The sequence below is a fragment of the Hydra vulgaris genome, chromosome 02 (assembly GCF_038396675.1).
Source record: "Hydra vulgaris chromosome 02, alternate assembly HydraT2T_AEP".
NCBI classification, from domain to species: domain Eukaryota; kingdom Metazoa; phylum Cnidaria; class Hydrozoa; order Anthoathecata; family Hydridae; genus Hydra; species Hydra vulgaris.
This window is the reverse complement of record NC_088921.1, coordinates 25,655,001-25,670,636: the sequence shown is the minus strand read 5'-3', so window position 1 is coordinate 25,670,636 and position 15,636 is coordinate 25,655,001. Positions and strand designations below refer to the sequence as shown.

The window sequence follows — 15,636 nt, the reverse complement described above, 5'->3', positions numbered from 1 at the left end:
CTGTGCTTTTGAAGATTAAAATAAATTTGAATCTAGTCAAATTTATTTAATCTTTTAGGTACTTTCTGCCTTTTAACATTTAGTAATACACTTTACCATTTTCTACAAACTATAGCCTCGTTATGAGATCTTAATGTGTAGCGAAAAAGCATAACATTTATAAATGTTCACAAAGCTTCAATATTTATATCATTGGTTCAAAATCATTTAAACTAATATAACACAAGTTACTGATGAAATCTAAATTTAGTATTTAAAAAAGATTATATTTCCTTATTATTTATTTCTTAAAACAATCTTATACTAAACATAATTTTTTGTTTATCACAATTTGTTTATCTTTTTGTTATGTACTTATTGAAATATTTTCAATAAAGATTATAAACAATTATAGGTAAATTTTATCAGCTACCATTATTTCTAAACATAATTTATATTCATTAAAAAATTACATCAAAAAAACACAATATTGAGTTAATAAGAAGTTTTAAATCCATTTGTGAAAAGAATTCTCTTAAACAAAAACTTTTCTCCTTTTTTAAAAGAAAAGAAAACTAAATTTAAATCTTTATATTTAAAATCATATTTAATTTAAAGTCTACTAATTATAAAAAAATTATGTAAAATAATCAGTGAATGTAATATAATTACAAAATAATTAGATAAAAAATAATATTTAATAATATCATAGAACAACTAGAGTTCGAATTTGGCAGCAGAAAAGTACCTTAATTTAATGGTAGCAGAAAAGTACCTCAATTTAATGGCAGCAGAAAAGTACCTTAATTTGCATACACAAACCACAAGTATAAAATTTTTAGATGCTATACTGTAAGTTTATGCAAATAATTAAAAACTTTTTTGTTATCATGTTGTTTATTTGCTTTAACAGACTCATCAAACAATTAAAATTGCTGGAGTATTTCAACCAACCAACACCAACAAAACAAAAATTAACAACCAACACCAACAAAAATTAAAAAATAAAATTTAACTTGTTGGCCATCAACCTATTTAATGTTGATTTTTTTTACAAAGCGTATCAAAAAAACTTTTGTGAAACAGTAAAAACAGTAGGGTTATGACTTTTTTTCAACCCCATGCTCCTGTACTTTAGTTTGATGAACTTTAATCTAAAAAACACGAAATGAACTATTATTTGCATATCTTTTAAAAAATGTTCACCCCGTCATTGAAAAATCGATTTTGACATAAGTAATACTATGAAATACATAATATTTTATTTACAGTACAGAAACATGGGGTTGGCAAAAAATCATAACCCTAATGCCCAGTTACTCAGGCAGAGATTAAATTTTATTTATCAATGATGCTCCCAGCATATAAATTTACATAATTTTGAATCAGGAATTGGGAACATATTGGTGATTTGGTACCAGGTTTACATTTGTTAATGATGCAATTTAATGAAATGACTAAAAATAACAATAAAGAAAAATTTTTTCGAGAGTTATTGATAAATGTGAAAAAACAATGTGATCATTTATATCTGCTGTTTATGCAGCTGCTGCAGTTAAATGTTTCTAAACTTTATCTCTAATATCAAAAACCGATAGCTAAAGCCATTTTTATATAATTATACTTATAAATTTATATATTTTATTATTCTCAAGAAAAAAAAATTAACAAAAATTTGGCGCCTTCGAAGCCTTGGTGCCTGGGTGAAAATCACCCATTGTACCCGTCTTCTACCAGACCTCATATATATATATATATATATATATATATATATATATATATATATATATATATATATATATATATATATATATATATATATATATACATATATGTATGTATGTATGTTTGTAAGTATGTTTGTATGTATGTATGTATATTCACACTCTTGCTTGTTCAATTTTAATTTTTCCAATAAAATGTTAAGTTCATGTTTTGTGTTTTTGAATTATTTTTAAAACCATAAAAAATTTCAAAACTTTTTTTAAGTTTTGTTTTTAATTTTTTGATAGACTGCCTGCCTTAACTAAACTATCAGTCAATGTGGAGGCACTTCCTTGTAGCATCAGGCTATAAGATAGTTAATGTAGCAACACTCCCTTAATTAATGTAGCAACACTCCCTTGTAACACCAGGCTCTAAGATAGTTAATGTAGAAGCACTTCCTTGTACCAACAGTAAGGCCACGCGGTTAACCGAACCGTTCTCGGTTCGGTTAACCGTGTTAATTCGGTTTGATTCGGTTTTCTTAGTTCGGTTAAAACCGAACTAAGAAAATCGAATCGAACCGAACCGATAAAAATATTTTAAATAATCAACTGAACTGAACCAAAACCAAAAAAAGCTGAAAGACCTATATAAAAATTTTAAAAATTATAAAACTTAATTTTATATTTTTTTAATAAACTTTATTTATGAAAGTTTAGTATTATTAAACCACAGAAAAAAAGTAAGTCAAAAAGATGAGATTGTAAACATAACTCCAAAATAGTCGTAAACAGTTGCCGCAAAACTATATCAAATGTTGCGGACCAAGAAGAATATTGGCTATTAACAGTTTTTGATACCATTGTACTGTAACATGTGAGTAAATTAAACTTTTTTTCTAAACTGTTGTAATTTTTTATTTTACTTAAAAATTAAAATATATTGTATAATATTTTTAATAAAACAAATAAGTTTTACTGTTTAACATATATTTATTTTTCATAATAGCTTGACAAACATACAAACAATTGTAAACTTTAAATTTGAATAAGCCTTCAATTAAATTTATTTGTGAATATACTTTAAATATAATTTGTGATTTACTTTGTCTTTAATCTAATTTTAACAATTTCTAATCTTATACTACTTGTTATCAACTTAGTTTACTTGACCAAAACAAATATGTTTATATGTTTATTTTATTTAATTTTTTTTAGTCCGGTCATACAAGCAATTTATACTTTATTGAAATTGAAGATGCCGAAAGAAAGTGGTATTTGGCAATTCTTTGAAAAGCTGAATAAATTTGAAGCTAAATGTAAAATTTGCTTTAAATCTTACAAAATAAACTGTGGCAGTACTTCAACAATAACCAGCCATGTTAAAACCAAACATGAAACATCTTGGAAGGAACATCTTTTAAAAATCATAGAGGCACCTAATAAACGAAAGTTTGATATAAAAAAAGACGACAAAACAACAACAATTGAAAGTAGTATATTAAAAAATCAAAAATATGGGTTAAATGATCCAAAGCAATTAAAGTTTGACTTAGATTTAACAGAGTTTGTCTGCACTCTAGGTCTACCTTTTGAAGTTTTGGATAATAAAGGAGCTCAAGAATTTATCGATGAAGTAAATAATAAATTTACTGTCAAATCTGCATCAACATTTAGACGTCATAAACTTCCAATGTTGGATGACAAAGTTAAGGAAGGGTTACCACTAGAATTTGTCAAAGATTTTCCAAATGTGACTGGAGTTAGTTTTACAACAGATCTCTGGACGAGTCGAAACAATGATTTATTCATGAGTCTTACAATTCACTACATTAATTCAGATTTTAATTTATTGAGTTTTCTCATTGCTTGCACACCATTTACTGGTAGACACACTGGGGTAGCAATCACAGTAAACCTGGATACTTTTATTGCTAATTTGAACTTAAATGAAGAAGTGCACAGAGCCTGCCTTAATGACAATGGCAGCAACATTGTTTTAGCTGCTAAAGAAAGTGATGAAATTAACTCAGAGTTGCGCTGCAACGATCACACAATCCAGCTAGTTATTCTTAAAGCAATTAAAAATTCAATTGAACTTTCAAAAGCAATTAAAAACTGCACAGATTTAGCATCATTCGCACATAGAAGTTATCTCTCTACTGCTAAGCTTCAAGGTGCATGCGAAGAACTTGGAGTTAAGGCCAAGAAATTGATTTTTCCGTGTACAACACAAGGAATTCTGAGTACATGTGCATTAAGTCAGTACTTTAACTCAAAGAAGCGATCAAAACACTTGCAAAATCAAATGAAGAATTTGAAAGGTCATGCCCCTCAGATGATCAATGGAAGACATTAGAATACAGCATGCCGTTTCTTGAAAAAATTTACAACATTTCAGTAGGTTTATCAGCTGATAAAAGACCAACAATCCAAGATGTAATACCTGAATTATATTCCTTGCACCAAGAACTACTTGCCCAGCAAAATCACAAAGACAAAGCAACAAGAATTTTTTTTAAAATGCTGATAAGTGAACTACAGGAAAGATATCCTCTCAATGGTGCTGAGCAGCTGATTAATTGTTATGCTAATGTTTTAGATCCACCTTACAAAGGCCTGCATTTAATTGAATATAAAAAAATTGATGATATAAAAGAAGCATTATTGACGCAGGAAAAAGCAAAAAAAAAAGAACAACTTCTGCAACATCAGAGAGAGTTTTTTCAACTGCTGGTAATGTCGTAACCGCCAGAAGAACCACATTGGCCATTGAAAATGTCGAGAAAATTGTTTACATAAAAGAAAACATTAAAAAAATAAAAATTAATTTATGATTGGGTATTTTTTAAAAAATTATATTTTAAATTTGTAAAATATATATATAAATAATTATCTTTAAAACCATATTTTGTTTTTAATCGAACCAAACCAAACCGAACCGAATTTTGTTTTAAACCAAACCGGAAAAAAACCGAACCGATGGGTTTAAGTTTAAAATTGAATCGAAAAAAACCGAACCGAAAAAAACCTTAACCGCGCGGCCTTAACCAACAGGCTATAAGATAGTCTATGTAGCAACACTCCAAGCATGTTTTGCAGTAAAAAAATAAATATAAAAACATTCTAGTTTTTTAATTTGCGTTTTTGTGGTTTTTTAAAAAAACAATAAATTTAATTAGTTTCCTTAATTAAAATAATGTGTTTTGACATAATCTGACCTTAATTTTGTCTTGTTAAATGTCATAGGGTAGTAAAGTGTCTTTTTTATATATATATATATATATATATATATATATATATATATATATATATATATATATATATATATATATATATATGTATATATATATATATATGTATATATATATATATGTATATATATATATATATGTATATATATGTATATATATATATATATATGTATATTATACATTTATATATATATGTGTGTGTGTATATATATATATATATATATATATATATATATATATATATATATATATATATATATATATATATATGTATATATATGTATATATATATATATATATATGTATATTATACATTTATATATATATGTGTGTGTATATATATATATATATATATATATATATATATGTGTGTGTGTGTGTGTGTGTATATATAAACTAGCATTGAAAAAAGTTGTTTTTTTTAAAGACTTTAGTACATTTACAATTGGAGAAAGATTTCAGTTGTGGTTAAATTGCTCAGGTAAATTTATTTTAAGTATTTGCATTTGGTTAATCTAAAAAAATGAAGAGTTCTAATGCAGAGTGAGTGGGGTTGTAGTTTATTTTCTTGACATAAATACTTTTTGGTTCTTTCAAATTCATTTTATTCTGTTAGATTCATTTAGGTTACAGTATAATTTTTGTTATGTGTTTTGACCATAAGAGTATCCTAGACTTTATCTGTATGATCTGACTGTATCTCACCTAGCCTGTATCTCAAAAACAAACGAGCTGAAGTTAGGTCCTTCTTAATTCTTAAAATTGTGTATTCATGTCGTGGTTGAGCATACTTTATAAGCATACACCTGGTTGTATTATTCTCAATATCTTTCTTTACATAGCTGTCTTGTTTTATGCTTTTGAGTTTTTGTACTCGATTTTTGTTCCATAAGTTAAGAGCAGTTATTAACAACATAAAAAATTAGTACAGAAAATAAATATATTTATCAGGAGTTTTTCCATTATCAATGTTGGTAATTGACAAAATACTAACTGTTTTCAACCTCCACTTGGAAAGTTTCTTTTCTTTAGGTTTTTTTTATCCAAATTTTTAGATTGCATTCAGCATTCTTTCTTTTTTTGTTGTTGTTTTGTTAAAAAACATCTATAGTATTTCAGATCAAGAGATACTTTAGAACTGAACTTTAATCTCAACTGATTTATTATATTTATATGTTTTGTTTAATATTATACATGTTATGGAATAATAGAGGAATAGTAGCTTTTTTACAGTTTTTTTTTTTACAGTATTCTTTTTACCTTTTTACCTATTTTGTTTGCAAATTCAAAGAAATTCAAAAAAAATGCCAAGTCCTTTTTATTTCGAATTCCTTTTTTATACTAATGCTACTAAATTTCATCTATCTTTTTTTTTCACTACTGCTTGTTTATTACTAATGCTTATGTATTTAATTTGCTTTTCTATGAACTGCTAAATAAATTTAAAAATTTTAATAAGATGTTATTCTAAAAATCTTAAGATAATCAGCTGAAATTTCTTAACATTGAATCATGCTTTTTCCTTTTTAATCACTTTTTGTTTTGGAAATTATTGAAAAAGTTCAAGTTTTGGAAATTAGTTGTGTTTATTTGTTTGTTTGTTTGTTTGTTTTTTTTTTTTTTTTGCTATTCGCTTTTATTTCAAAGTTTCAATAAAGGTTAACATTTCTTTTATCATGCAGCCACCAATGTTCTTTTGGAAATAACAGTTGGTTGTTTGCAAAAAATGTATGTAGTTACATGCTGTTTTTATTTTTTTAAATAAATGTACTTTCATGCTGTTTTTGTGTTTTTTACAAAGTTCATAATTTTAAGATTAAAAAAAAACTTTTTCTCAAATCGAATTTTTCTTCTTGATAAATTTGATTTTATAATTGTAAATAATGTTTGTTTTTTTTATTATTATTGATTTATTTTTTTGTTCAAATATGTGTTCTTTATTGTCGCAACTATTATTAAGGGTGGTATAATCACAACACTGATCACAAAAATACAAGAGGATTGCAAAAACAAAACTAATAAAAAAAAATTATTGTGACTCCTAAGTACTTTTATTAGCAGTACTTCTTAGTACTAAGTACTTTAAACTGATATCAAAAAAACGCTATGCAAAGATTGACGACATTTTTGCAATTTAATTTGATGCAATTCCAGATATAAAAGACAAAATGTCCCTAATTTACAATTAACCATTAAACAAGGCGAGACAACAATTGCCCCAAATTAAAAGTTTTTATTGGGAGCTAGCTTTGTAACTTATATAAATTTAAATGAATTTGAGTATTTTGTTTAAGTTGAGCTGATTGAGTTTTTAACAAATAAACTTTTGATTTTTCAAGTTTTTAACAAAATAAAATTTTGAGTTTTTAAAAAATAATTTAAAGTCAATACAATAGTTTTGCAATTTTTTTGGTTTAAGAAATTGTTTTTTTCTTCCTCAAATAAAAATTTATGCAGCCAACTAGAATTAGTTTCAATATGATGGTAAAGTAATAAAAAAATTTATCCCATAGTCAAATTTCAAAATAATCATGAACCTTATTATCTTGCAAAAGTCTCAAAATGTGTTACATCTATATTAACATGTGATGACAATCCAACAAACACTTTCAGTTTATCTGTGTAGTAAAACAATCAGTATTGCTATTTGCATGTTGCAGTTATCCGAAACTTGATGTTAAAATTATTAACTGGTATTTTTATTGTTATTGTTTTTATTATTATTATTTTATCATTGGCAACTCAATTAAAGTTATAAGGTGTCTAAAATTCTAAATCAAAACAAAAGCAATTTTATTTTTATTTGTTGATTGTTATTGAATGGCAGTTTTGCTTATTTAAACTTAAATATAAATACTAAAACTTATAACTAAATAAAAACTTCATATAACTAAATAAAAACTTCATAACTAGAAGGTATTTTATGCACAATACTAAGGTAGCATGCCACAGATATAATTTTGACAAACTTCAAACATGAGTTTTTTTTATTTATTTTTATTTTTTTTTTAAAGATAATCAAAAATAACTTACTGTTTACTGTACATAAGTAAGTGTTCACCAAAGTTTTATATTATAAATGTATGTGTTATGTGTGTTTGTGAGTGTGTGTTATGCACAGGTTGTGAAATGCTCAGTTTATAAAACAGGTTTGCCAAAATTACAAATTATGGAAATGTAATAGTTTTATTATATAAATAAAAGAAAATATTGAATAAATTGTAATAAATTAAATTTATTGGGATTTGAATTTAAAAAAGTTATAAATAATAAAAAAGATAGAGTAAATAAAAGTAAAAAAATTGATATAGAGTTTGATAAAAATTGATATTGATACAAAACAAATGGACAAACAGCTTTTCATGTAATATTTTCTCATCAAATTAATTTTTTTGAAATTTCTTATGGGTATTTAAAATTATGTTACAATAATGAAAAATTTGGGAGTAATTACTCAAACTTTTATTAATTAAATGAAAATGGTTTTGTTTAAAAGTAATAAGATAAACAAAATTTCAATGGTTTAAATTTTTTTTTTTTTTTACAAACCTCTTTTTCTGAATGAACATAGGTCAACAGCTAGGTCAACAGAATCAACATTTGAGTTAATTAAATGCATCAATACCCCTAGTAGTGTCACATCTAGTAGCAACCTTGTCTGTCAAGGCTCATGCTTTGTAGTTAAAGGGTTGAGTGAGGGTTGTAACAATGATTTTAAAAAAAGAATACCATGTTTGACTTAAATTGTTGCCCTATCACCCTTAGGGAGGTGAATACAGTAAAAAAATGTTTAGTAAACACTTATGTAAATACTTAATTTATTTATTTTTTTTTTTTTTTTTTTTTTTTATTAAATTAGTTTAAATATTTAATTTTTTATTATTATTATTATTATTATTATCTTTATATTTTAAAGTAATTTATTTTTTAAAAGAAATTTAATAATTAATGTATATTTATTTTGCAGCATACTCAAAAATCAAGATAATTGTCTCAAGTGTTTACTTAATGCAGCCCTTTCTAATTCACCATATTTTGACTGGGCTTTAGCACATATTTAGTAAGTTTATAAGTGTACATTTTATAGCTGCATGTCTTTATTTTTTTATTTCATAAAATTTTCAGAAACTTATAATAAGCTTTTTGTAGCTCTGTGTTTCCTGAAATTATCCCATACAAGTTCCTTTGCCATGTGCTCGAAGCTTTTAGCAACCAGTCACGTAAAACAGATTTGCTTATTGAAACTATGCTTGCAGTATTTAACCATGTTGCTGATAAACATCATCTTCATACAGCTGTATTAAAATTAATGATGGTATGTACATAATACATGCTCTAATTATTTGCATATGTACTTTTAACATCATAGCTACTAAACAGAATGTTATTAATTATTTTTTTAATTATTGGGCTATAATGAGTTGATCTATTTTATTTTATTTAAGGAAAGCATTGAAGATAAACGAAAGGCTGAAACTCATACTTCTCTATGTACTATACCATTTTTACTACATATTACGATTAAACAGCCAGAACTTTTTTTGCCTCTTGTTGATTCAATAATGGATACTTGTAAGAGTTTTTTTTTTTTTTTTAAATAGCTAAATAGAGAAAATAGGGTGATAGAATTGGAACTCTGTTTGTAATATATATTTGTATATATGTTTACTTACTATATTTAATATTGGCACTGCTTCAATATACTTTTCACACTTAGTTGTAAAATGCTGATTTTAATCCAGATAGTTTTTTTCAGAATAAAACAAAGGAAAAAAGAAAAGTAAAGATTAAAAAAATTTTGTTGTAATAAAAGTCCTTTAGATCTAGATTCAATTATTTTCAATTATTTTTAAAAAGTTTAAAAACTTATGTTCAAAAGTCATAAGTAAAGTAAAAAAAAAATCTTTTAAATATTTATAATAATTTAATAATTATATTTTAAATATTTATTAATCTATTTGATTGTAAACATTGATTTTTTTTAAGATTATAAATGAAAAATATACATGCAAATAATATTGAACATCAAAGATCAGTTTGTTTAATAAATTTCTTTTAACAAACTAAAAGTTACAAACTTAGTCAAGAAATAATCAGTTGAACCTTCCATTTTATTTATACTTTCATGATTAAATTGATAAATTATTGAAATTTTTTTTTCCTAACCATATTTTGTTTTACTTCAAGCTTAAGACCATAACAAACAAAAAGCTTCGACTAAAAAATTTATATATACAGTGGTGGCACAAAGTCATGACCACAGTTGAAAAGCAAGAGAATTTTATTCATTTTTGACACAATATAAGATAAAACAGCACCACATTGAAATAAAAATGACTCTGCATTGTCAGTAATAAGCGCCACTAATAAAACACGTCTTGGTATAGACTGTACCAGCTTTTGGATGGTGTCAACAGTGATTGTCAGCCATGCAGCTTGCAAATGTTGCCACAAATCATTCAGATTGCTGGGTTTGGTTTTCTGTACCTTTCTGAAGAGCTCCTCCCACAAATTTTCAATGGGGTTCAGGTCAGGACTTTGTGGAGGCGATTCAATAGCATTGGTACTAGCACATTTAAGATATTTCATTACTTTCTTAGCTTTGTGGCAAGGAGCATTGTCTTGTTGAAAGAAAAATGGTTTGTTTTTACCAAATAGTTTGTTTGCTGATGGTTTCATTTGTGTTCCAAATATTTATCCTGGTTTACCATGCCCGTACAACGATATAAATGACTTACACCTGATCCTGACATGCAACCCCATACCATAAGAGAGCCTCTTGAATGCTTTACTGTGGGAGCTACACACAGAGGACTAAATCGTTCACCAACTCTTCTCCTCACATAAGCTCTTTTAGCTCCACAGAAAAGAGTAAAGGTACTTTCATCACTCCATAATACTTTATTCCATTGTGCGACAGTCCAGGTTTTGTGCATCTTTGCGAATGCTCTTTTTTTTGCGATGTTAGCAGGTTGCAATAAAGGCTTCTTCGCAGCAATTCTCCTATTCAAAACAGCTTGCTGCAGGCGTTTTCTAACTGTCCTTGCTGCCAGATGAACTATATGGTTTTTCCCCATGTAGCTTGCAAGATCTGAAGCTGTGGCGAAATGATTGGACAAACTTTGACGACCTCGTAAAACTAGTTTTACGAGGTCGTCCAACACGCTCTAAGTCTGCCACTGTACCGGTGTCTTTCTCTTTTCTGGCTGTTCTGGTTACAGTTGACAGTCCAATTTTCATTTGCTCAGCAATATCTCTGTAAGAAATGCCTCGTTTAATCATAACAATGATCTTCAGTCATTGCTCAGTTGATAGCTTCTGATACATGGCATACACAATGTTCTGCAAAATTATAATACAAAAATAATAAAATTTTTGTTTAATGAAAGATAGCATGATTTCAATCATTATTTAACAACAACAAATATTTAGAAACACAATAAAACTTAAAAAGTTCCAAAAAATTGTTAATTATAGCTAATTAAGATTAATTAATCCTAATCAGCAATGTTAATTATAATTATAATTAAATCTAATTAATTTATTCTCAATATTAGCTCCACGTTTCAGTACAATATGTAGTCGAGTGATAATACATTAATTTCAAGTGAATATCTACTAAAACAATGCTAGAAAAATCTTAAACTTACCAAACTGATATCAACCATTTCTGATCAAATCAACATAGAACAGTAATTAACAAAAATTACAGTAATTATAATAACAAAAATAATGATATTTGGTTGCTAATAATGCGCCACATCGGTAATTAGATATTTAGTAAGGTTTCCAAATAAAAATTGCTACAAAAATTAGTTATTATTGCCTAAGTACACTATTAGAAAGATCAAAATGTGCGTGTGGTCATGACTTTGTGCCACCACTGTATATATATATATATATATATATATATATATATATATATATATATATATATATATATACACTTTCGTAAGTTATTCACTGTCGTTACATCTCCCACTTATCATTTTTAACCTTAGAGAATAATACTCCAGATACATTATGAAAAAAAAATTGTAAAATTCATTTATATGCTATGCAATTTTAAATAAATATTTATAAAATAAAAAAATAAAAAAATATGAGTGTGTGTATATATATATGTATGTATATATATATATATAATATATATATATACATATATATATATATATATATATATATATATATATATATATATATATATATATATATATATATATATATATATATATATTAGGGTGGGTCTTAAAATATACAATTTTAGCTGCACAAATCAAACACGCTAAAAAAAGGTGCCTTTATTTCCTGAAAAAGATAATATAAAAATTTTTGAATAAAAAATATTTTTAGGGGTCCCATCTGACCCTTGAATATTTAATGGGTCCCTAATATTATCTTAAAAAAAAATTTTTTTAAATGTCGACCTGGTACTCAAAAGAAGCGAAATTTTATAAAAGTTTAAAAAACAGCTATCATGTTTCATAAAATTTTTTTGTAAAAAAATTTACAATAAAAAATATCCAAAAACATTTTTTAGAATTTTTAAAAAACAATCGTTTTTATGCAATAAAATCTAAAATAGTTATATTTACATAAAATAATTATTATTTTTGAAACTGTTATAAATTTTGTTTTTTTTGAGTACCAGGTTGACTTACTTTTGAAAATTTAAATAAGATAGTATCAGGGACCCAATAAATATTCAAGGGTCAGTTGGGACCCCTAAAAAATATTGTTATTCAAAAAATTTTATACCATCTTTTTTACGAAATAAAGGTGCACTTTTTTGGGGATGTTTGGTTTGTGCAGCTAAAATTGTATACTTTTTGGCCATCTTAATATATATATAAATATATATATATATACATATATATATTTTGTTTTTTGTGTAATAAATTTTGAGCAAAATTATTTAAAGTTTTTATTTTTTGTAAACATTGTTTTGTTGTTTATGATTTAGTGACGGATGACAAGTTAAGAGTATTAGATTTTCAAAGTCTGAAGAGAGATGCTTTGCTTCAAAGAGGGTAATTTCATTCTAGATACAGAATTATTAAATTCCTGATTTCTTTAAACAAGCAAAAAATATCATTCAAATATTTGTACTGAAAATTATCATTCAAATATTTGTTTAATAAGTCTAAAAAATGACTTTGTTTGTTGTTTGTGAATTGATTTTTATTAAAATTATTTATGTATTAGAGTGCTAATCTTTTAATCTGACATTATTATTAGAATAAATTAACATAATTTTATCATTATTAACATTTGTTCTCCAAATAATATTGCAGATAAAAATTTTAGAAGTAACTCTCTTACTTTAATATTTTCTAGTAGTTTATTACGGAGAATCACAGACTGTATGGAGCTAGTTCGTTTATCTTCTTACAAATTATTTCAGATGTTATTGAAATATGCTAATCGGGATGATGTTAAGCTCAACAAAGGTAATAAAATGAGATTTTTTTAAAAAATATGCTCAATTGTAACCAAAAAAGTATTTAAAAGCATAAAATCTAGTATTACTAACATGTCTTGTATTAAATCTGTTTTGTTTTATTGTTTTAATTATAGTTTTTTATAGTGATATGTGGTGACTTTCTGATTTCTTATATGTATGAGATAATCTGTTTGTTTGTTTTTTGAGTCTAAGTGCTTGAGAAAAAGTTTTGTGTTTTTAGTTTACTCATGGAGTATATAGGGTAGAGCGGGGCATATTGGGACAGTGGGCATAACAGGACAGTTATGCCTGAAGCCTTATATCTCATCTAAAAAAAAAAAATTTCAAAAATTTTTTATGATAAACATTTTGAACTATTGTGCTTAATTATTGTAAAAAAAATTAATTTTAAAAATACCAAAATGCATTAAAAGTACCAAAATGCATCAGTAAGTTTGCGAAAAACAAAATCGGGACAATAAGCTATATATATATATATATATATATATATATATATATATATATATATATATATATATATATATATATATATATATATTTTGTGTGAACAAACCTTATACCTTGGTGAACAAAGCCGCTGCGCGGAGAAACAAGTTGAGCGCTGTACTACCAGGGACATGATGGGGATCGAACTCGGAACCTCTCGCTTATAAAGCGAGCACTCTACCACAACACCACTACCGCATATAATTGAATATATTACTACCATTTGGTGATGCTGTTTACAGTTTAATGATTTTGTTTTTAAAATATTATTTTTCTTATTTAGAAAAGCAATTTTAGTAATAAATTCAAAAAAAAAATTTTTTTTATAACTTAACTTTAACAATTATTAATAGTGTTAAATGTAAACAAAGAAGGTAAGAAATGATTTAAGAAAGATCAATTATCCAAAATGGGATGAAATGCAGTTTTAGCTGCAAGTGAAAAGAAACTTAAAACTAGAAAAGCTGCTGATACATATGGCATATTTAAGTTTGCTCTACATTGGCATATTGCTAATAAGCCAGCTCATCAAAAATGTTGCCAAATAGTTTCAGGATATTTTTTCTATGGTTTATGTGATCCATAAAATTTCTTTTGTTTAATTTCAAATTTAGTAGTAGTAACCAATTTAATAATATATAGGTTAGAGTAGAGCAGAGGTATTTTATAATACAACACACACAAAAAAAATTAATTTTAGCTGTTTTTTTTTTTTTTGCAGTGCATGGGTCTAAGGGCATGTAGTTTCTATGGGTATGTTACTTTTTTAAGAGTTTAATGTCTGAACATATTTAGGCAATAGATAGCCTTCATTTTTCATCATTTTTAAAGCTTTACAATTGACGAATAGCTGTTGCTTTTTAGCTGTACCATTTTGCCCTACCCACTTGCAAAATGTTAAAGCTTTGCTGGTCTAGAGTTTTGTTACTTTGGTTGTCGTAACTTATTTTTAGAAATCTTTTTTTTGTTTTTTCAATTTCTTATATCAATGAGTTTTAGGAAATTTATAAAAAATACAGTGTTAACAACAATTAGTTTATCCGCAACCAGCATTTGTTTCTAAAGTGTCCCTATATGCCCCGCTTTACCCTACCTGAAATTTTGTATGTAAAGAAAATTATGATTTTAAAAATCCACACTAGATGCTACCTAGGCAGCTTGTTATATGTCTTGTTTACCATATGTATTATAGTATAGTATTTGATGTATAATATAATATAGTTTTATTATTAATGATATTATTAGTATATTAATTGATATAAATGTTGTAATATAAATATATGGTTATCAAAGAGATAGTTTGATCCAATAATAATAGAAGTAACTTCTTCACAAATCAAAATGTCTACAGCTGGAATCGCCTACAAGATGAGAATGTAAATGCTCTTTCAAGAACTAGTTGGACATGTTCTAAAAAAACCACCACAGTGCGCTAAGGCACTCTATGCAACATAATAAAGTTGCATTGCTTACTAATTATTGGTTTATTTGATCTTTTCCTTGAAACATTTTTTTTTTGAACTTTAGAAGACCCAATTTTGTCTAATAATCTTCAGAGTGCATCAGGTGTTATTTTGGTATGTGTTATTGTTCATTTTTACATTACAAATTTTCTTGTTTTATAATTTTAATGGTAGCTCTCATGCTCAATAGTATTTCAAATTAAACTAAAAAAGTTATTTTAATTTAAATGCAAGCAACCCTTCGTTTATTTGTTTTTTCTGCCACACTTTTAAAATATTGATAC

At 25.9% G+C, this 15,636-nt stretch overlaps 1 protein-coding gene across 2 annotated transcripts in view; it reads left to right on the top strand.

The window, feature by feature from the left end:
• LOC101236693 (integrator complex subunit 5) overlaps window positions 1–15,636 on the top strand; it is a 42,212-nt gene that overhangs the window by 11,020 nt on the left and 15,556 nt on the right. Inside the window, exons 6-13 of one of the 2 annotated variants that reach the window (XM_065790410.1) lie at window positions 5,367–5,420; window positions 6,622–6,667; window positions 8,907–8,999; window positions 9,089–9,254; window positions 9,385–9,511; window positions 12,903–12,969; window positions 13,280–13,389; window positions 15,417–15,466. In XM_065790410.1, the coding sequence (XP_065646482.1) occupies window positions 5,367–5,420; window positions 6,622–6,667; window positions 8,907–8,999; window positions 9,089–9,254; window positions 9,385–9,511; window positions 12,903–12,969; window positions 13,280–13,389; window positions 15,417–15,466 (713 nt within the window). Of the gene's footprint in view, window positions 1–5,366; window positions 5,421–6,621; window positions 6,668–8,906; window positions 9,000–9,088; window positions 9,255–9,384; window positions 9,512–12,902; window positions 12,970–13,276; window positions 13,390–15,416; window positions 15,467–15,636 lie in introns of both variants that reach the window. The other variant, XM_065790409.1, reaches the window with a different exon arrangement.